Source organism: Hemiscyllium ocellatum, chromosome 14 (genome assembly GCF_020745735.1).
Source record: "Hemiscyllium ocellatum isolate sHemOce1 chromosome 14, sHemOce1.pat.X.cur, whole genome shotgun sequence".
Taxonomy (NCBI): Eukaryota; Metazoa; Chordata; class Chondrichthyes; order Orectolobiformes; family Hemiscylliidae; genus Hemiscyllium; species Hemiscyllium ocellatum.
In genome coordinates, this window is record NC_083414.1 from 54,631,928 (window position 1) to 54,654,686 (window position 22,759).

The 22,759-nt window shown below is 41.2% G+C and overlaps 1 protein-coding gene across 8 annotated transcripts in view; it reads right to left on the reverse strand.

Moving 5' to 3' along the window:
- Window positions 1–22,759, reverse strand: part of chl1b (cell adhesion molecule L1-like b) — an 892,764-nt gene that overhangs the window by 534,358 nt on the left and 335,647 nt on the right. For all 8 annotated transcript variants that reach the window (XM_060835722.1, XM_060835723.1, XM_060835715.1 and 5 more), the window contains one exon: window positions 1,886–2,080. In XM_060835722.1, coding sequence (XP_060691705.1) covers window positions 1,886–1,967 — 82 coding nt within the window. In that variant the 5' untranslated portion in view covers window positions 1,968–2,080. The remainder of the gene's footprint in view (window positions 1–1,885; window positions 2,081–22,759) is intronic.

A 22,759-nucleotide genomic window follows, 5' to 3' on the forward strand; every position in this document is an offset into this window, starting at 1 on the left:
TGCAGACAAATAGATTGCAAAGTACTGCAAGTACAACACAATCACACGTTAACATGTTTAGCAACAGTAATTGTACTGGGTTAACTTACTTTCTTCTTGAATAAAAACTTTAGGTCCAGAGTAAGCGAAGGGAAAATGGAAACAAGAATCATTAGCTTATTTTGCATTGCTCCAGTTTATGTACTTTGTACTGTTTCAAACCAAAGACCATCATATTTATTTGTAAGTTGTAAGAGTAATGAGGCAATTGACCACTGCAAATGTACATCCTACATGTACGTGATGATCTACTAACCCTAAAATTAATGGAAATTTATTGTTGATAACGGGCAGGTTTATTATTGTGATTGGATAGTGTGATTCCAAGTTGCAATTAAATGAATGATTACAATCCTGTATAGAATATGTGCAAAGCTTAATCATTTTTGAAATTGCTGACAGTATCATTCAATATTTTAATTAAAAAGTTAATTACTTTTATTGATGGACCTTGACTTTTAAAATAATTCATTGTGGTTCAAAAAGTTGTAATTTTATGTATCTTCTGGTGAACTGTTATCAGATAGCAGAGAAGTCAGATGCTCTCTTATGTACTGGCTTTCTGTTGGCTTCTAACTCTGGTCAAAGTAGACACATGTCACTAATATCTTGGGTTTGAGACCAGACAAGTGAAAATGTTAGAAGCAAGTTACTTATGCAATGATAGAATTGGCAATTCTGATGTCATCGGTTTGGCTTCTGGTGGAACTCCACCTCGTAAAATCTACTTTTTACAATGTGTTAAAGAGAAATCTAAAATCCTTGTTTTGTCTAATGGTAGGCAGGGCTATCCTGGAAAATGTAGGTTGGCAGTTCAAAGTAATCTGACACTTTAAACAGGCAGAAGTTAATTTGATGTCCTCTAATTATACTGTATTACTACTTCACACAAATAATAGATCCATCAGACTCCTCATTGCAAGCTGTTGAGTGATTAATTTCCTTGACATTTTTCACAGATTTACTACTGTTATTACAGATTTTAATTTGAGAAAATCAGAAAGTAAATTATCAAAACAATTCATTCACAGGCTATTTTTTCTTGAATCATCTATACCGAACACTGGATTTCATATCTATCTCTTGCGTTTTAAAATGATTTTATCATTAAGAATAAGTAACTTAGGTACTGTTGCAGTAAAATTGCCAATTAGTAGAGTGTGCAGTGCACTGGAAGACTCGATGGTAACATTACATTTGGAAAAAAAACACAACTGCCACTTCATTACTTGATCTGTTTTCCTTCTCAAAATATATGGTTTGGACTTTTTCTTTTGACACTATATATACGGTGTGTCCTGTTAATGAACATTTATGCCACCATGCCCAGCAGCTGCATTAAAAGCTTGAATAATGGATCACGTCTCATCAATAATTTATTGCATGTCAGTAACTGGTTGTAACTGGATCACAAAATGACAAAAGCCCGAAAGGATTCTGCAGCACCTCTTTTTAAAAAAGACGCAAAATTTTTTTACATCACTTCAACATCTGATTACTGAATAAAGTCTATTTTATACATGCACTGATTTTTAAAATGGCAAATACATTATTATACAAATATTTTGAGAACTGTGCAATATTAGTTTCAAAATACTAGCTAATTCCGATAGGACCGAATGCAAATTCAAAGTAGCTCTTTTTGTAAAATAATTTCCAACTGCACCATTTAAGGGATTGCCTAATTAGAGATACATAATGGCAGCATTCGGTTTTGCAAAATTAAACATTCATTGACTGCATAAGGTAGGGAAGAATACCAGCATCACATTAGGGTCCACACAAATAAACAAATCTCCAGAAAATTGAACATTATAAATAAAGATTTTAAATAAGTTAATCTCACCCTCTTCTGGAATCTCCATTGTTGAGCTCCACTTGGACAAACAGAACAAATACAACAGGAAAGTTCTCATGTTTAGTAGCATCTTCGATGATTGGGTGATAAAACAAGACCCAAAAGAAAATGTGAAGATTTCTTCTGTGATTCCACTGAGATTTAGCTCAGATTAATGCACAGCCATGAGTCATTGACCAGAATCTGGAGAGGGACAAAGGTTGAAAATTAATCACATAAATCCAAATGCACGACAAGGCATTTAAAACCAAAGGGTTACTAGGCATAGTGTAACACTACAAGTACTGTCTTGCTTTCAGAGATATCTAATTTTAGAATAGTAAATATGATGCAAGTATCTCACATCCATGTTTCTCCCACAGGAGATCCGTCACAGCAAGTCCTGGTTTCTGTGTGTTCTGATTTTACAGAGACAAACAGAACATTGAACTTTATGCAATCAGATTACTGTGACAGCAGAGTGATTGGCTCAGGAAAATAATTCACATTGCTTCTTCTGGGATTTGTTTTTATTGCTGGAGGGGATCCACTTTTCAGACATACTGAACAAAGGATCACAAAGGTGACAAAATAAATATTCTGTGAAAGTGGAAATAAGGTCATTAAGAATAGTTTATTTAAAAAATAATGTTCAACAATTCCTTGATCATTCTTATTGTCTTTTCAAACATCTAGTCTTCAAGACCTGTGCAACATTTGACATAAAGGACAGGGCAAAACTGATGCTCAGTGCAAAATCAGTTTCCATTGAATTGGCAGCCAATTTTCCACTTTGCCTGATCTTCTTTCCATTAAAGTTTATAGAACAATTGTTCAAACAGTTTTTAAACACTTGTTTCCTCTCATGGTCACTCATATTGGTTGAATTTATTTTTACATTTAGCACTACTGTCTAAGCCAGTGAAAAATAAAAAGGAACAGATTGAAAAACTGATTGCCTTTGGTTACAGATTCACTGTGTTGCTAACACTGACTGACTTCATTCCCAAGAAGTTTTCATTTCTACAGAGGTTATTCACATATAAATTAGCAAGTACTCTGAATTTCTACTTAAATTCTTTGCTATGCAACTTGGTTTTAGCTAATGAGTTTTCCATACATCAACAGTGAAACCAAGTTTGAGCGAACTGAAAAGAAAATCTCTGAACATGATGCTCCAAATTTAAAAACTTGAGGCAACACTTATTAAAAGTTCAAACTTTCTTGGTCAGGGATACACACTTCTGTTTAGCACAATGATGAGAAATCTGTGAAAAGAATATGTTCAACATGCAAACCATTCAGCGTACGAGCTGTCAGATGAACGTAAAGGATATTTAAATGGTACTTGAAATCTCTTTACACTAATCAAAAGCTGCTCCAAAGGTAGATTATGATGCAGCACATTGTCAAGCTAAGCTGCTCATTAGGGAAATGAAGCAAGATCAGTAGGCTCAACAACAATGGTGAGCAATTACAGAAAAATGATCCTAAATCAATTTAAAATTGGCTAAAATCTGCTGTCAGTCATGGTTAAAGAGGTTCCTTGGGGCTACTGCCAATGACTGACTAGTCCCATGTTCCTCAACAAACCCTTGAGGGCTTCCTTGGGCACTGAACAGAATTATAATGAGTTGCTGTCAGACCTGTTAGGCTAAGAGGCCATTTGTGTGGATGCAGGAAAATGTTGCTGTTGTGTACATTGTAAGGACATGTTACTATAACAAAAAGCTGGGAAACAATACTGTTTGTACAGCGGCAGTAAATGATGAATAATTTCCTATTACTGCATCCTCGGACCACCAATGCTGCAGTTCAAAATTCCTTTTCTCTCTTCCACCAAATCAGGAGACCACAATGTCTCACATCTGCTGATGCTGCTTTGGCTAAATGATGGTCATAAGATCCTAACCAATAATCGTCTGTGACTTGACTATTACTGAGCTCACTGACTGTCATTATTTAGGAAAAGGACCTCGTTGTGGGCATTTCTCCTTTCTTCAGGCTGCCTACTGGCTTTGGAAGGGTGGGTTCAATGATAGCAATTTCTTTTAAAGCAAACAATCTGAAGTAGAATTCACAGAGAGAAAAATGAGAAGACTTTAGCCTCAACTGGTCCATGTGAATTTATGCTGTGAAAACCTTTTCATCCCTCTTTATCTAACTCCATTAACATACCTCTGAATTATTTTATCCTTCATGTGTTAATCTCATTTCCCCTTAAAGACTTCCACTCTATTCAGCTCGACAACTCTTTATAGTATTGAATTTAAAGTATAGGTAAAAATGTTTCTCCTGAATTCCCTTTTGGATTTATTACTGATTGTTTTTGAGGTGCGATCCCTAGTTACAGCCACAAACCCCATAACACTTCTGCCTCTTTAACTTTTCAGTGTTTGAACATGTATCCCCTTGCAGCACCACTGAATTTTTTATTTAAATTTCCTGCTTAAACAATTGCAAAGTCATGATGCAGATTAAGATCATAAATGACGATGCAGGGAACTAAACAGTTCTCCTCAATGGTTTCGAACTCCTGGACATACAATGGGAGGGCATTCCTTTACTAATTTAAAAGATCCAGGATCAAGCTGTGAAGTAAATATGTTCAGTTGAAATATTCCCAGGAAAAGTAATTCTACTGTCCACCACCGCTCCGTGGAAGTCACTGTCTTGGCAGCTTGAGGTTTTGTCATGCCACATGCATGGGATTCAAAGCAGCTTATGATAACTGATCTTATTACACATCATTACACAGTCTGAACACCAGAATAGGCAGCACATTGAAAACAATCATGCCACCATGCTGACAAGGGATAACTGTTGGACAGCAGAAGAGGAAATTCTGACAATTGGAGCATCAGTTGCCAGAAGGCATCGCCTGGGAAAGAATACAAGGAAATCTGTTCATTTGGCTGAAGCTTAATGCTTACAATGAAGAGGTCACATTGCTGCTGAAACTCTGCATAACTAGCTGGGGAACCAACATTTTTTGGCATAAGGACCAAACATACAGAGAGCCAAACCATCATTGTTTCTCAATAAAATTGTGCTGCATATCAGCATAATGCTTATCTATTTTTCATCTTGTGATAGCACATTTCTACTCTTTTCTTTATATTTTCACTGCTTCTGACCTAATACTTGCTAATAAAATTGATACAGATAGTACCAATTTCTTTCATAAAACAAACTAAACTATTGAGTCGTGAGATCTGAACACCTTTGGCAAGGTGGCAAGGCCTACTTTTAATTTCCCTTGAACTCAAAGACTTACTGGGCCACTTCAGAGGGGTGTTTTGAGTCGGCCATGTTGCTGTGGGCCTGGAATAATATGTAGGCCAAGCAAGATACATATGATAGATTTCATTCTATAGTGGACATTAGGGAACCAGGCAGGTTTTTACACCTATTGAGAATTCCATGAGTCCTGGTGTTGGTTTGATATTCCAGATTTAATTGAATTTAAGTTGCATAAGTTGCCGTGGTGGGATCTGACTCTATGACACAAAAGGAATACATCAAGCCTCTGCCTTACTGGTGCATTGACATTAGCATTACACTACTACCACACCTTGGAAACTGACAATAATGCCTCTTGTCATTTTAACGGGGCTATTTCCCATATAAATGTACACGATACCTAATTCATCAACCATTCACGGATCTGGGCAAGTGACTCCATTTAAGATTTTAAAAAATGCAGACTGAAAAGGGGGCGAAATAACTGAAACATCTTGGAAGTTTCAGAATCTAAACACAGATGATTAGCATTCCAGACTTCACAAACAACATAAACAAATTAAATAACCAATTTACTTGGATTCAGTATTCCACAGAAGTATGAGATTAGATTAGATTAATTACAGTGTGGAAACAGGCCCTTCAGCCCAACAAGTCCACATCAACCCTCTGAAGAGCATCCCACCCAGACCCATTCCCCTACATTTACCCTTTTACCTAACACTACAGGCAATTTAGCATGACCAATTCACCTAACCTGCACTTTATTGGACCGTGAGAGGAAACCAGAGCACCTGGAGGAAACCCACGCAGACATGGGGAGGATGTGCAAACTCCACACAGACAGTTGCCGGAGGCGGAAATTGAACCACGGTCTCTGGCGCTGTGAGGCAGAATCTTCCCAGCTCTTGAACCACATTGACATTGGCAAGTCTGTTGAGAAAATAGAGCGAGGCCTGCAAAAATGAACTTGTTGTCATCAACAGAAAAAAAAAGTCTGAGCTTCAAACCAAGTTTTGAATGGCAAGACAAGAATCTCACCTCATGAATGGCAAGAGCACTATTTGCATCCATGAGTCTGCTATTATTACCTGAACTCACCTCATTGATCTGCAAATTCCCATTTTCTCATCTGCCATCTAGAAAGTAGACAGTAACAATTCCCAACAGGAAAGTTAGAGCAGATACATGGCGTTTGCCACTCGCTCATCCAGACTTCTGACTTAGACAGTCATCACCAGCATCTCAGGGCACACTCTATGGGCAGCAACCGCCTGTACCACCATCCATAACATTTGGCACCAGATATCTACCAGCTTCACTATATCTTCATGCCACATCTCTGACCCTCACTTATCTCATGGATTGGACCAAGGTATATCTGAGAGGTCGTCATGTTCTCATTCATGGTATGCCTACTTGGCTGATCACAGCAATTCTGCTTTATCTTGCCTTTCTCTGCTCTCAACCAGAGTTTAAACGCTCACAGTACTTCTGCTTCACCTTGCCTAAGCCAGGCAACTTACTATAGTTGTCAGCAATGATCAGGCAAAGATGTGGACATTTTGTATGGTACTTACTGTATCAATCTCACATTCACACTTTGTGCCAGCAGGTTACATGTCAAAGAACACTGCACAAGCTTTAACCAAACTGCCTTGTCTCAACATGTGTGTGTAATAGTCAAGCCAAGGGAGACAGTCTTTAAAGTGGGGATCCTGGAACAGTATGTCAAGGATGTCCTCTGCTACCGGAGGCTTGGTGATTTGGCTGCTTGGCACAGTCAAGGCAGGGTGTTCATATCCCTACTTCCTGGGGAATGGACTACAGTTAGTTCTCTGGATCCATTTGACAGCTCTCTCTCCAAGTCAGTCAGCAGGTGGGACACAGCCATTCCAGCTCAAGCAAAGTCAAAGGGACTTTTTGGGATAACTGCTCTGTGGGGGGTAATTGGGAAAGACACCTCATTGAAACCCTACAGTACAGATAGAGGCCATTCAGCCCATCAACTCTGCTTCAACCCTCCAAAGAGCATGCTATCCAGACCCACAATGCAACCCTATCCCTGTTGCCCCATATTTCCCATGGCTCCTCCACCTAGCCTGCACATCCCTGGACACTACAGGGCAATCAATATGACCAATCCACCTAACCTGCTCATCTTTGGACTACAGGGGGAAATCACAGCACCCAGAGGAAACTTATGCAGACACAGGGAGAATGTGCAAGCTCCACACCGTGAGTCCCCCAAGGCTGGAATCAAACCCAGTTCCTTAGTGCTGTAGGGCAGTCGTGCTTACCACTGTGTCACCATGCCACCTGTTGGGCTTCGAAGCAGCACATTGGAATACAGAGAGAAAGAAAAACTTTGATGCATGAAGAAGCAACATAAAAGGGATTGGAGATAATCATGCATTGAAGCTGATGGGTTATTCCAGGAGTGGGGAGGGGTGATCATTAACAGTCAAAACTACCTTGTCTTCAATAACAGTGCTGCACAGCCTGATGTATGACATAACAAAGGTGTAGGCTGTTTTGGCACTGGGGAATGAGACGCAATCCCTTCGACATGGCTCTAAAATGGTTGAGGTTAATGACAGCTAACCTGCATAGCTCGGTACTTAAATAATAATACATTTGTTAACGTCCACTTGTACTTGCAACGAAATGTCAATGAAGTGCAACACCTGCCCGCTGAGAAGTGTCATTTTAGGATCTCCCTGCCATGGCATAAACTGTGGAAGATAACACTTGGCTGGCAGTGTTGGACCAGGCTTTAAAAATGGAATCACCTCCAGGACTTGAGAGTGATCCTGGTAGTGGTAAGTCCACCTCTGGTGAAAAGAATGATCAGACAACAGGGCGCCATAGAGGCATGGAGCATATGCAGTATGCTGAGTTTCAGAAAATAGTGTGAGAAATCTTGCTTAGGCTTGTGGAGAGCAGCATTCCATGAAAATCACCAAAATTAATACTTAGCCAATTTCTGGTGAAATTTAGTTTTCTTTTCTTCCTCCACAGTTGCTACGTGATCCACTGAGTATTTGCATCATGCTTTCAGGACTTGTATCATTCAGGATTTTGTTTTTATCTCATTATTAGATTATGTATTTGGAAACAAATATAGTTGTTGGAAACAGAACATTTAATATGCATGCAAGACCAGGGAGCTTTTAATTCTATATTTCAGACATCGCTGCGTGAAGTGAACTGGAGGCTGCTCACTTTACAACTCACAGACGTAACAGCATACTTCAATCACAGCTGCCTTTCCACTTTAAATCAAATTTTCATATCCTAATTTATTCTTTGCATAATTAAATAGGTATTCAACCAGCAAGAAGACTTTCTCCACAAAATATCTCTGCCTCCCAATGGGTTTCCCTTCTCAAGCATGTAAAATTCCATTTCAGGGTACTCCAACCCAGTGGTGACAGTGAATTGAAATAACTCATTCATACTCAACGATTTTAGTTCCAGACCACGACTTCTGTTTCAAAATACATCACACTTGTCAAGAACGCGAACAGAAGATTTCAGATGGAACTATCAAAACACTTGTAGTGAATTTATGACTTATATCTACATTGATTGCATACTTTGTTTTATGTACATTATTTAACATTTATACTAATTCTGTTCAAATCTAATTAATCATCTTTTCCTTTCCCAAATGCTAAGTGTTCCAACATTTATTATTTGTTCTAGTTTTTATTATTGATTTTGAACCTCCATTCACAAGTTACGCAGTATTTTTGTATTTTTTCATTTAAATATAACTTGGATTTACTTCTCAAATACAAAAGATCTAGGGTGCACAGGGGCAGAAAAACTTTGCTGAACAACCAATTTTCTCTGCAGGACATCACTCTCTCAGCTCTGTCCTCTGTAATAGTGTTGAATAATGAATTTAATAAATCTAGAATGTTGCTTTAATACCTAAGCAGTATTGTCATTTGCCCCAACACTCAAGTCATTCAGCAATACTGACATTTAAATCTACAAGGCAGTTCAAGTCTCATGAGAAAGACCTTCATAAAAACTCATTTTCACAATAATCTGTTTTATTATTCAGCACTATTTATCATAAAAAGAGAGAGAGAAAGAGAGCAATGAGTTTCTTTCGGACACGCATTGTAAGTACTCATATCAGTTAGCAGAACATCATAACAGACTCCACTATCTTTTCAAATTCTGTCACCAGCTTCTCTTTGTTAAAGGCTTCATAATTCTTTGATGATGGGCTGTTGAAATAGCTACTCAAAATATAACTGGTTTAAAATTCACTGGACTCCAGAGCTATATACAGTCAGGGCAAATATCGTGGCAACAACTGCACACATGTGACAATGCCACTGAAATGACAGCAGTTGTGAAACAAAAATCAGTCATTAAAACATAGAAAATGTTGGAGTTTAACAGGTGAACCTCACATTCTTTCTGGAAAGCTGGTTGAGCTGCTGTGCTTTTGCACTCTCTCTGTGTTTTTTTATTATTATTGTGGCACATCACTGAATTAGGACAACCACTAAAACATCTCAAAGCTCTGGAGCCATCAAGTTTTATTTGTCAAAATGTTCAAGTGCATCTGTTCAAGTGACACAGCATTACCCTAGTGTTCCACAATAGGAAAGGATCGGAAGCAGAATTAATATCAGTAACGTTCATACATTTTTTTATCCTTTTTTTTCCTGGTTTACTGCCCGCCCTCTCCCCTCAGAAATTCAGTGCTTTCAAGGTTAGGTGCTCACCTGTTAGCTCTCTCAAGAGCCATTTTGAACGTCTGATCTTAGCAAGCATATGGATGGGCTGGTTTTCAATCACTCTACTGTCAAGCTCGATCCTTTTCCTCCTCTGACATCAAAACTTGCACATTTACAGCTGGATTTCTGAATGCTAATTGGGATTAAGATCCCTGGCCAATTTTGCTTTCCCTCATATATGGTTACTAAGCCTAATCAGAAGGAATTTTATCTGCAACGTAGTTATTTTCTGCATGTGCTCATTATGGTATTATCAAGCTAGTTATTACATTTAAATTTGTCTTTGAATACATTTACACAGAAAATAACTTCACCATGACCATTCAGAAGCAATATAATTGATAGAATTTACAATCTAATAAGATAACCCTTCAATTTTTACAGAAGTTAATGGCAATATCTTTGAAGTCAGTTCTGCCATAGAACAATCCACATAAAAATGGAGAGAAATTCGAAGTTGTTACTTGCATGCCCTAATGTTCCAGAGCTTCACTATTCTTTACTAATTTTGCTTGTGGCTTGAAGTTTAAGACTAAGATGTCAGTTTTCATGCATTGAGCTTTATTTTTGTCAACGATGCATTAAATTAAAAAAAACATAAGACCATAAGAAATAGGAGTGGAAATAAGGCCATTCTGCCTATTGAGTCCATCCACCATTTAATCATGGTTGAAGGACATTTCAATGCCACTTACCTGCATTCTTCCCATACCCTTAATTCCTTGCAAGATTAAGAATTTATCAATCTCTGCCTTGAAGACATTTAACGTCCCGGCCTCCACTGCACTCCGTGGCAATGAATTCTTCAGGCCCCCACTCTCTGGCTAAAGAAATGCCTCCTCATTACCATTCTAAATTGACCCCCTCTAATTCTAAGGTTGTGCCCACAAGTCCTAGTATCCCCACCTGATGGACACAATTTCCCAATGTCCACCCTTTCTCAGCCATGCATCATGTTGTAAGTTTCTGTTAAATCTCCACTCAATCTTCTAAACTCTAATGAATACAATCTCAGGATCCTCAGCCGTTTATCATATGTTAGGTCTAACATTCCAGGATCATCTGTGTGAATCGACACTGGACACGCTCCAGTGCCAGGATGTCCTTCCTGAGGTGTGCCGTCCAAAACTGGACACAATATTCTAAATGGGACCTAACCAGAGCTTTATAAAGTCTCAGTAGCACATCACTGCTTTTATATTCCCACCCTCTTGAAATAAATGACTACATTACATTTGCTTTCTTCACCACAGACTCAACCTGCAAATCAACCTTCAGACAATCCTGTACTAGCACTCCCAGATCCCTTTGTACTTTGGCTTAATGAATGTTCTCACCGTTTATAAAATAGTTCATGCCTGTGTTCTTTTTTCCAAAGTGCAAGGCCTCTGGTCTCTTCATCCAGATCATTTATATATACAGTGAACAGCTGGGGCCCCAACACTGAACCCTGCAGGACATCACTTGTCACCAGCTGACATGTCCTCCAATATGCCGGCACTGTGCCAATACATTCACTTCCATTCATCCAGCCACTACCGGGCACTGACCTGAGACTGGCCGGAAAAATTAGAGGGATTATAGATTACAGGCAACTTTAAAAGTGGCCCCTGGGGGGTCACAAAACGTACAGCTAATGTGAGTTCTCCGCAGCTGCATGGAGGCATGGAGCAGAGTGCTCTCACGAGGAACTGTAAGGAATCACCACCATGCTCTGAATTGCAATAACGCCCTTTTGGATGTTGTAGGGCTGGGAGTACCAAGGTCAGTGCTCTCGCGGCACTTACAATTTCCTGTCTCCTTGTTACATAACTGGTGCTGCTTCAATTGCAACAAGGTCCAATGGCAGAGGGCCATGTAAAGGCATTCTATGGCCTTCCTTGTCAGATTGCTGCATATCCCACTATATAGAGGAGTTTACGTGTGTGTGTGTGTGCGTGTACATGTGCAAGAGAGATATAAATACAATGTTCCCATTACTCAGCAGCTGTTCTGCTTACACTCCTTACAGTGCTTACAGTGGGCTCATCAGTGAACTGAGCTGTAGTGGGGTTTAACATCGCTGTTGCTGCAATGCAATAAAGGCAAAGAGAAATGGTGGAGGAGCAGATAGGTCAGCAACCCAAGACTAGAAGCAACCTCCAGTGGATACTGAAAGCTCTCCGCATGAAGCCGTCACAACTGAAGGTCCCCTTGGGATTAAGGGAGCAGTCCTCGATGAAGGAGCAGTGCTCCGAAAGCGAGTGCTTCCAAATAAACCTGTTGGACTATAACCTGGTGCTGCATGATTTTCAACTTTGTAAACCCTCAGGAATCGGAGTAGATCCAGCATGCTCAGAGTCTCCTCACTGCCAACCATTTCCTCCACAGTGACAGCTCAGGCTGACGGTGTCTGTCCCGAACACTGTCACAGAACTACCCCAACCGGGTTGTGAGTGAGTGGCCATTCTATTCTGTTGGCCAGCAAGGCAATGCAGTCCCTATTTCTTATGTTCAAATGTTTTTTAAAAAAAAAATCGACGGCTTCTTCAAGGTGCAGGATACAATAGACTGTACACATGCTGCAGTAAGAGCCCATATCATAATGCAGTTGATTTCATGAATAGGAGAAGATTTCATTCCATCAATGTGCAAATGATCTGTGATCTTCGGCATCACATCATAAAAGTCTGCACTTTGGGAACTGCCGTGATGTCTATAACCTTCAGGACTCCCATGTTCCTGCCATGTTTCAGGGTCCAGATGCCTTCAAAGGACGGTCACTAAGGACCACAGGCTACTCACTGCAAACATGGCTGATGACTCCATTAGTCACAAAGGGTGGCACTGGAAAAGCACAGCAGGTCAGGCAACATCCAAGCAGCAGGAGTCAATGTTTCGAGCATAAGCCCTTCATAAGGAATGTGGAAGGGGAAGGGAGAGGAGAGATAAATAGGGTGGTGGGGGTAGGGGTGGGGGTGGAGGAAGATAGCTGGGAAGGCGATAGGTGGATGCAGGTGAGGGGTAATTGTGATAGATCAGTGGGGTGGGAGAAGCGGATAGGTGGGAAGGAAGATGGACATGTAGGACAGGCCAATGCAGAAGATTGGAGGGTTGGATCTGGGATGAGGTAGGGGGAGGGGAGATTTGGAAATAATGAAGTCGATTTTGATGCTGTGTAGTTGAAGAGTCCCAAATCGGAAGACGAGGAGTTTCTCCTCCAGTGGACGGATGGTTTTGATTTGGCGGTGGTAGCGGCCCAGGACTTGCATGTCACTGTGGGTGTGGGAGAAGGTGTTGAAGTGGTCGGCCACAGGGTGGCAGAGTTGTTTGGTGCGTGTTCCTCAGAGATGTTCCCTGAAATGCACTGAGAGTTGGTGTCCTGTCTCCCAGAAGAGGTTTTCCTGCATATCCACCCCCCTCATCCACTGCGTCTGTTGCTCTTAATGTGGTCTCCTCTATATCAGGAAGACAGGATGCTAGCTTGCATCTGCAATCCTCAGTTTCGCCCTGATGATTCCATTACACAACCCCATGACTGCATGGACTTTGGATACAAACAATGTTAATTCTTTGACCAGGGCTATCATGGGTCTCAGGTTGGGCCTCCTGAAGATGAAATAGATGGCAAGTGCGAGAATAGGACAAATGGGATGCTATTGAGGCATGGTATTTGGTTAATGATGCATGTTTGGCAAGATAACAAATGAAAACTCAGGTGGTGTCATGGCGAGAAAACATCCATGAAACTCACTAAAATTGACACTGAGCTGATCTCTGGTAAAATTCAACTCAAAGGCTTTCTGCAAAGGCATTTCCAAAATAAGATGATTTCTGGATAATTCCAATCATTTCAATCCAAGCAGCTTCATCTACAAATGACTTATCACATCTCTCTCTCACACACACACACACACACACACCTATTGCAACAGTGAGAATCAGGAATGAATAATAGAAACAACATTTCACATATTTTGAATTTTGTTCGGACTTGAACACTTAAAATGCAATTATTCCCTGAAGCATCTTATCCCATGTTCAATTAGACTTTACACTCAATGATATTGCCTTCTGGTGCTGAAATGTTACCACAACAGACAAATTTGTATGTAAATCAATTTTGCTTATGAAGTAATAACAGCCCTGAAGGCTTCTCAAACTCTCATCTGAATATGTAGTAATTCATGTAGCATTTAGGCACTTTCCTGCTTCTCACTTAAACTTTTGATGTTAAAACCACTGGTACACAGCACCAAGTATTCATCATGTACTTAGTACAAAGTAATGTAGAAATGGAAGTTGTGTCAAGTCCAACAATAGTGTTGAGAAGTATTTTTCTCCAGCAGATCTCCCATAACACTGCTCAGAGTTGTTCAGATGATATGCTATTTTATATGCAATACATTATATAAAACAGCACGGTTAAGTGGTCAATGTACACAATTTATTGCAATTGATAACATATATCCTAATTATTGACAACTGGAAATAATCCTCAGATCAATACGAGAACAGTTCAAGTTTGTTTTAAATTTTCAGGACAATAACAAGAATAGTGAGGGTTACGAGCAGTGGTCGAGTAGAAAACGTGGCATTGCAGCAAAGCAAGTTACCGATGGGTTGGTAAGCATTTCTCTTTTCAAAGAATCCCTACAGTGCAGAAAGAGGTATTTAAGCCCGTTGAGTCTGTGTCAACCCTCTGAAGGGCATCCCACCCAGACCTCTGTCCCTATCCTATCCGTGTAGCACATTTACAACCACATTTGTCCAAGCTAACCCAACTTGTCCACACATACCTGGATACCATGGGATAATTTACCATGGCCAATCCAACTAACCTTCATATCTTTGGACTGTGGGAGGAAACCAGAGCACTGAGCAGAAACACACGCAGACATGGGGAGAACATAGAAATGCCACACAGTTTCCCAAGGCTGGATTCGAACCTGGGTCCCTGGCACTGTCAGGCAGCAGTGTTAACCACTGAGCCACCATGCTACCCCTATTTGTCCTTTTAAACTAGATATTCATTCAAATTAGGAGCTAGAAATTAAACATTTCAACTGGGTTAAGTATACAAGCTTGGAAATTAACAAGAGGTCTACTGTGAATCAGATATAAAACACTTAATTAAAGATAACAATGTAAGTTACGAAGTAGATTGGGAAATGGGGAAAAGAGGCGAATTGTTTATGATCATGGGCTGGCATCTGACAGCAGTTGCTTGCAGTGCCCTGCACCACATGGGAACTCGTGACATTTCACATCACAATGCACCATGTGTGGAGGAACCATCCTCAGCTGCTTCAGTTTGAACCCAGGATTTCTGAGCTCAGAGTGGCAACTGGAATCACTGCAAAGAACCAGGAGGGTGAGAGTTTCCCAGATTGTATGTTCTGGGAGTTGACCATCCCTGTACCCTGCAACAATAAAGCTGTAATTGTTTACGAAAGGAAAATACTAGTCATCCAGAAGATCAGGGAGAGGCAGTTGGTACAGAAGTCTTCAGGATGTGTGCCACTCTCAAACTTATACTTGACATGGGAGACGGTGGGAAGTGTCAGCTCTTTAGAAAAGTGCAATTCAGAACACAGCAGTAAGCAAGGAAGTACAGAGAAGAAAACAGCAGAGTGTCGAAACACAGGGGATTCTATAGTCAGGGGCTCAAAACGACATGTCTGTAACCATTATATGGAGTACCATGTGTTTTGTTGCCTCCTTGGTGCAAAGCAAAAAGATATCATGGAAAAATATACAGAAGTTCCTCCAAGGACAAGAGAGAATGTCAGAAGTTGTGAAACAAAAGCAGAAATTGCTGGCCAATCTCAACAGATCTAATAACATCGGAGAGGAGAAAGCAGAGGTCATGTTTCAAGTACAGTAACTCTTCATCAGAACTGATAGCAGTGAAGAAAATTGGCATATATGGTGATAGTAGGTCACATTCCAGGCTGTCTGTCAGTAGTCATAATCATAGGCAGCAGAAATAGTGTAAGGCATAGCGCTACATCAATCTCTCAGCTGCACCAAGTGCCAGCTACATATGCAGCAAATGCACTTTCCAGGCTTCCAGGTCTCAAAGTCAAAAGGGGCACTTCTCACTCAAATTAAGGCAGACAGACTTCACTCAGAAGGTCCCCACACAGTACATCAAAGCCAGAATGCACTCAGTTCAGGGGCTTGGACATGCTCAGTCAAGCATACCAAATGCCGTCTTCACCAGCTTGTCTATCTGCGACTCCACTTTCAAGGAACTATGCACATGCACCACTAGGTCTCTTTGTTCGGTAACACATCCCAGGGCCTTACCATTAATAGGACAACCCTTGCCCTGATTTGCCTCACTTCATATTTATCGAAATTAAACTCTATCTGCCAATATTTGGCCCATTGGCCTATCTGATCAAGATCCAGTTATACTCTGATATAACCTTCTCCACTGACCACTATACCATGAATTTTGGTATCATCTGTAAACTTACTAACCATACCTTCTATATTCACAATCAAATCATTTGCATAAATGTCAAAAAGCAGTGGACCCAGCTCCATCTTTGCAGTATACCGCTGGTCATAGGCCTCCAGCCTCCAGTCCGAAAAACAATGCTCCACCGTCACCTCTGCCTCTGCCTCCTACCTTCAAGCTAATTTTGTATCCAATTGGCTAGCTCCTCCTGGCTTCCATGTGATCAAACCTTGCTGATCAGCCTACCATGCAGAACCTTGTTGAACACCTTGCTGAAATCCGTATAGACAATGTCTATCATTCTGTTTTCATCAATCTTCATTATCATTTGTTCAAAAATCTCAGTCAAGTTAGTGAGACATGATTTCCCACACACAGCCATGTTGACTTCCCCTAATCAGTCCTTGCTTTTCCAAATACATACAAATCTTGGCCCTCAGAAACCCCTTTAACAGTTTGCTCACCATCAATGCCAGCTCACTGGTCTGTAGTTCCCTGGCTTTTCCTTTCCACCTTTCTTAAACCATGTTAACGAACTCCAGTCTTTTGGTATCTCACCCATGGCCATCATTGTTGGAAATATCTCAGCAAGGGGCCTAGTAATCTCTTCTCTAGCTTCCCACAAAACTCTGGGGTTCACCTTATCAGGGCCCAGGCATTTATCCACCTTTATGCATTTTAAGACATCCAGCACCTCCTTTTCTGTAATATGGACTGTTTCCGAGATATCACAAATTTAATTCCTCAAGATCTCTAGCTTCCATATTCTTCTCTACAGTAAGTAATGATGCAAAATACTCATTTCATGTTTCACCCATCTCTGTGGTTTCACATATGGATGGTCATGTTCATCTTTAAGGGGCCCTATTCTCTCCCTAATTACTCTTTTTCCCTTAAGGTATTTGCATTCCTTAACCCTATTTGCGAAAGTTATCTCCTGTCCCATTTTTGCCCTCCCTATTTCCCTCTGATGTATATGCCTTGCTGCCTTTATACTCCTCTAGGAATTCACTTGATCCCAAGCTGTCTTTATCTGATACATGCATTCTCCTTTTTCTTATGCAAACTTAAATTCCTCCCCTTAACACAATGGTAGTCCCAGTCAACATTTGAAAAATTAAAATCCCTTAGTGTTACAACACTATTATTCTTACAGATATCTGAAATCTCATTTCATACTTGCTTCTCAATTTCCTGCTGACTTTTGTTGGGGTCAATATTTTAATCCCATAATCACCCCTTTCTTATTTCTCAGTTCCACCCATATATCTTCACTGGACCTTCTCCCAGGAATATACTCCTTAAGTGCAGCTGTATTGTTATCCTTCACCAAAAATGCTACTGCCTCCTCTCTTGCCTCCCTTTCTTCACTCCCTCTAACACCTACTCTCTGGAATATTAAATTGTCCATCCCTTGGCCACATTTCTGTAATTGCTATGATAACCTAGTCCCAAGTTCCAAACCATACCCCTGAGTTCATCTGCCTTACCTGTCAGGCCTCTTGCATTGAAATAAATGCAGTTTAATTTGTCAGTCTTACTTCATTTTCTGCCTTGCTCTTGCCTGCTTTGACCAGTTAACTTGCTTCTCATTCGATTGTACCAGGATCTGTTTGAGTCCCCCTCCACAGATTAGATTATTTACAGTGTGGAGACAGGCCCTTCGGCCCAATAAGTCTACACCGACCCACTGAAGCGCAACCCACCCAGACCCATTCCCCTACATTTACCCCTTCACCTAATACTACGGGCAATTTAGCAGGTCAATTCACCTAACCTGCACATTTTTGGACTGTGGGAGGAAACCAGAGCACCCGGAGGAAACCCAAGCAGACACAGGGAGATTGTGCAAACTCCACATAGTCAGTTGCCTGGGACGGGAATTGAAACCGGGTCTCTGGCAGTGTGAGGCAGCAGTGCTAACCACTGTGCCACCCACAGCTTACAAGCTTAAAGCCTCCATCAGCTCCTATTCCTACTCTCACTAACACATGGCACCAGGGGTAATTCAGATATTACTACACTCTCAAACATACTTTTTAACCTCCTATCTAATTTCCTGTATTCTCCCTGCAGAACCTCATCCCTTTCTCTCCCTACATCATTGTACCAACTTGTACAATGATCATCTGCTGGTCACTCTCCCCTTTGAGAATATTCTCCACCCTCTCCGAGACATCCTTGTCCCATCCACCAGAAAGGCGATCATTTTGGTGTCTTCCTCTAAGCTGAAAAACGTCTATCTGTGCCTCTGAGGAGACAGTCCCTGTCACAATGGATCGCTTGGAACTTTACGTATCCCTCTTTACAGCAGAGTCAGCCAAGGCACCAGAAACCTGGTTGACAGTGCTATATTCCCCTGAGAGATAATGTGGAGGAGCTAGTGTTGGACTGGGGTGGACAAATCACATGACACCAGGTTATAGTCCAATAAGCTTCCAAATAAACTTGCTGGACAATAACCTGGTATTTTGTGATTTTTAACTTTGCCCTGAGAAGCCATTCACACCCTACTGTAGTCAAAACAGCATATTTGTTTGCTGTTCACATGCTATCTCCTCTACACCCTATACTTCGACAGTAATTACATTTCAAAAAATACTTCATTGCCTGCAAAACCTTTTAATTTGTCCTGTGGCTATGAAACGCTCTCATCTTTGCTTCTTTTAAGCCATAAAGGGTGAACTTTTTCCCAGCCTCTTGACAATGTGGGCAATGGCAAGACATGTCGTGAGAAGGGAAAAAAAATGAGATTCTTGATATTGTTATGACACTGGGTAAACCCTCCTGCTTAATTTAAAACCAGCAATACAGCAAAGATTTATCCAATGCAGTAATCTATACAAATTCGAATGGCCAAGAACTATTTAAAGTCAAAATTAACAACTTCATTTCTTCAAGTATAATAGAGAATAATTAACTAACAACTATTTACCATTCATTACTCTAACCTGTTACCTTCCCTTCTGTAATACTAGTCCAATAAAATTCTCAATTGAGATTTACCAAACTACCCTTCTAATCTCAAAACCAGGCAGCTTTTGTTCTTCTGTTTGGATCTTCCTGTGTGTTCTTTTCTTAGGAATTTCTGCGTCACAGTTTACTGATCGAAAAGGTACTTTTCAGAGAGCCATTTTCAGGCAGTCTGTTTATATGCTGGTGGCTTGGCAGTTCTCCTCTCAACTGTTCAATTCTCCCCAGTCGTAAGCCCCTAAAGCTTTGGATTGTGTCATTGGCTTTTAAGATGGTCAATATACTCAATTCAAATTGGATTTAAATTGGCCAAATTGGCCAAATTCAAATTTGTGTTTTTGTCTCTTAGCAACTCAGTGAGTGCTGTGTGTTCTGATTCAAATGTCACTTTGTAAATTCTCCAGTTCTCAGTGTACTTGCCAAGTCCTTCACTCTCTTAAAGGTACATCCACATCTTTAACAATATTGAGGAGAAAGTCCAACTTTCGGAATAAGGTTTTAACAGCGAGATGAGAATCTTGCTGGTGAGCAACATAGAACATAGAACATAGAAGGATACAGCGCAGTACAGGCCCTTCGGCCCTCGATGTTGCGCCGACCGAGTCCTACCTAACCTATACTAGCCCAATAACTTCCAAATGCCTATCCAATGCCCGCTTAAATGAACATAAAGAAGGAGAGTTCACCACTGATACGGGCAGGGCATTCCATGAACTCACAACCCACTGTGTGAAGAATCTACCCCTAACATCTGTCCTATACCTACCACCCCTTAATTTAAAGCTATGTCCCCTAGTAACACCTGACTCCATTAGCGGTAAAAGGTTCTTAGTATCTACCCTATCTAAACCCCTAATCATCTTATACACTTCTATCAGATCTCCCCTAAACCTTCTCTTCTCCAATGAGAACAGCCCCAAGTGCCTCAGCCTTTCCTCATACGATCTTCCTACCATTCCAGGCAACATCCTGGTAAACCTCCTCTGCACTCGTTCTAAAGCTTCCACATCCTTCCTATAGTATGGCGACCAAAACTGCACACAATACTCCAGATGAGGCCTCACCAGAGTCTTATACAACTGCAACATGACCTCAGGACTCTGGAACTCAATTCCTCTGCCAATAAAGCCCAGTACACCATATGCCTTCCTCACAGCACTATTTACCTGGGTGGCAACTTTCAGAGATCTGTGTACATAGACACCAAGATCCCTCTGCTCATCCACACTACCAAGTAGCCTACCATTAGCCCAGTAATCCATCATCTTGTTATTCCTACCAAAGTGAACGACTTCGCACTTAGCTACATTGAATTCCATTTGCCACATTTCCGCCCAGCTCTGCAACTTATCTATATCCCGCTGTAACCTACCACTTCCTTCCTCACTATCCACAACTCCACCGACTTTTGTGTCATCCGCAAACTTGCTTACCCAGCTTTCAAGTCCTTCCTCTAGATCATTTATAAAGATAACAAAAAGCAATGGTCCCAAAACAGATCCTTGTGGTACACCGCTAGTAACTGCGCTCCAAGATGAACATAATCCATCAACTACTACCCTCTGTCTCCTTCCAGCCAGCCAATTCCTAATCCAAACCTCTAATGTATCCTCAATGCCATACCTCTGAAGTTTTAGCATTAGCCTACCATGGGGAACCTTATCGAACGCCTTACTAAAATCCATATACACAACATCTACTGCTTTACCCTCATCCACTTCCATAGTCACCTTCTCAAAGAACTCAATAAGGTTTGTGAGGCACGACCTGCCCTTCACAAAACCATGCTGGCTATCCCTGATCACGTTATTCCTACCCAGATGTTCATAAATCTTATCCCTTACCATTCTCTCTAAGACTTTGCCCACCACTGAAGTCAGACTCACTGGCCTATAGTTACTAGGGCTATCCCTACTCCCTTTCTTGAACAATGGGACCACATTCGCTATCCTCCAGTCCTCTGGTACTATTCCCGTTGACAATGACGACATAAAAATCCAGGCCAATGGCTCTGCTATCTCCTCCCTAGCTTCCCATAGGATCCTGGGGTAAATGCCATCAGGCCCAGGAGACTTATCTATATTCATCCTTTCCAATATTCCCAAAACCTCTTCCCTGCATATTTCCAGGGCATCCATTCTAATTATTTGTGATTCCATATTCACATCAGCAACAGTGTCCTGTTCCTGAGTGAATACTGATGAAAAGTACTGATTTAATGTCTCTCCAATCTCCTCCGCCTCCACACACAACTTCCCACTACTATCCTTGACTGGACCGATACCTACCCTAGTCATCCTTTTATTCTTGACATACCTATAGAAAGCCTTTGGGTTTTCCCTAATCCTACCAGCTAAAGACTTTTCATGTCCCCTTCTCGCTTTTCTTAGCTCCCTCTTTAGCTCCTTCCTGGCTACCTTATAACTCTCAATCGCCCCTACTGAACCTTCACGCCTCATCTTTACATATGCCGCCTTCTTCCCTTTCACAAGGGACTCCAATTCCTTACTAAACCACGGCTGCCTCACAAGGCCCTTTACACCATGCCTGACTGGTACATACCTATCGAGGACACGCAGTAGCTGCTCCTTGAACAATCCCCACATCTCATTAGTGTTCTTCTCTTGAAGCCTGTTTTTCCAATCCACATAACCTAAGTCATGCCTCACTGCATCATAATTTCCCTGCCCCCAGCTATAGCTCTTGCCCTGCGGCGCACGATTATCCCTCTCCATCACTAAAGTAAAAGTCACCGAGTTGTGGTCACTGTCCCCGAAGTGCTCACCTACCTCCAAGTCTAACACCTGGCCTGGTTCATTACCTAGAACCAAATCCAATATAGCCTCCCCTCTTGTTGGCCTGTCGACATATTGTGTCAGGAAACCCTCCTGCACACATTGTACAAACACCGACCCATCTAATGAACTCGAGCTATAGCTCTCCCAGTCAATATCTGGGAAGTTAAAGTCCCCCATAACAACCACCCTGCTACCTTCACTCTTTTCCTGAATCATCCTCGCAATATTATCCTCTACTTCTCTAGGACTATTAGGAGGCCTGTAGAAAACACCTAACAGGGTGACCTCACCTTTCCTATTTCTAACCTCAGCCCAAACTACCTCAGATGGCAAGTCCTCTTCCATCGTCCATTCCACTGCTGTGATACTGTCTTTGACAAGTAATGCCACGCCTCCCCCTTTTTTACCCCCATGTCTGATCCTACTAAAACATTTGAACCCTGGAACGTGCAACAGCCATTCTTGTCCCTGTTCTACCCACGTCTCTGTAATGGCCACAACATCGAAGTCCCAGGTACCAACCCACGCTGCAAGTTCACCTACCTTATTCCTTATACTTCTGGCATTGAAGTATACACACTTCAATCCTCCTTTCTGGTTACAGGCACCCTCCTTAGAGATCGCTGCATTATTCTTAACCTCCCTACACTCAAGGTCC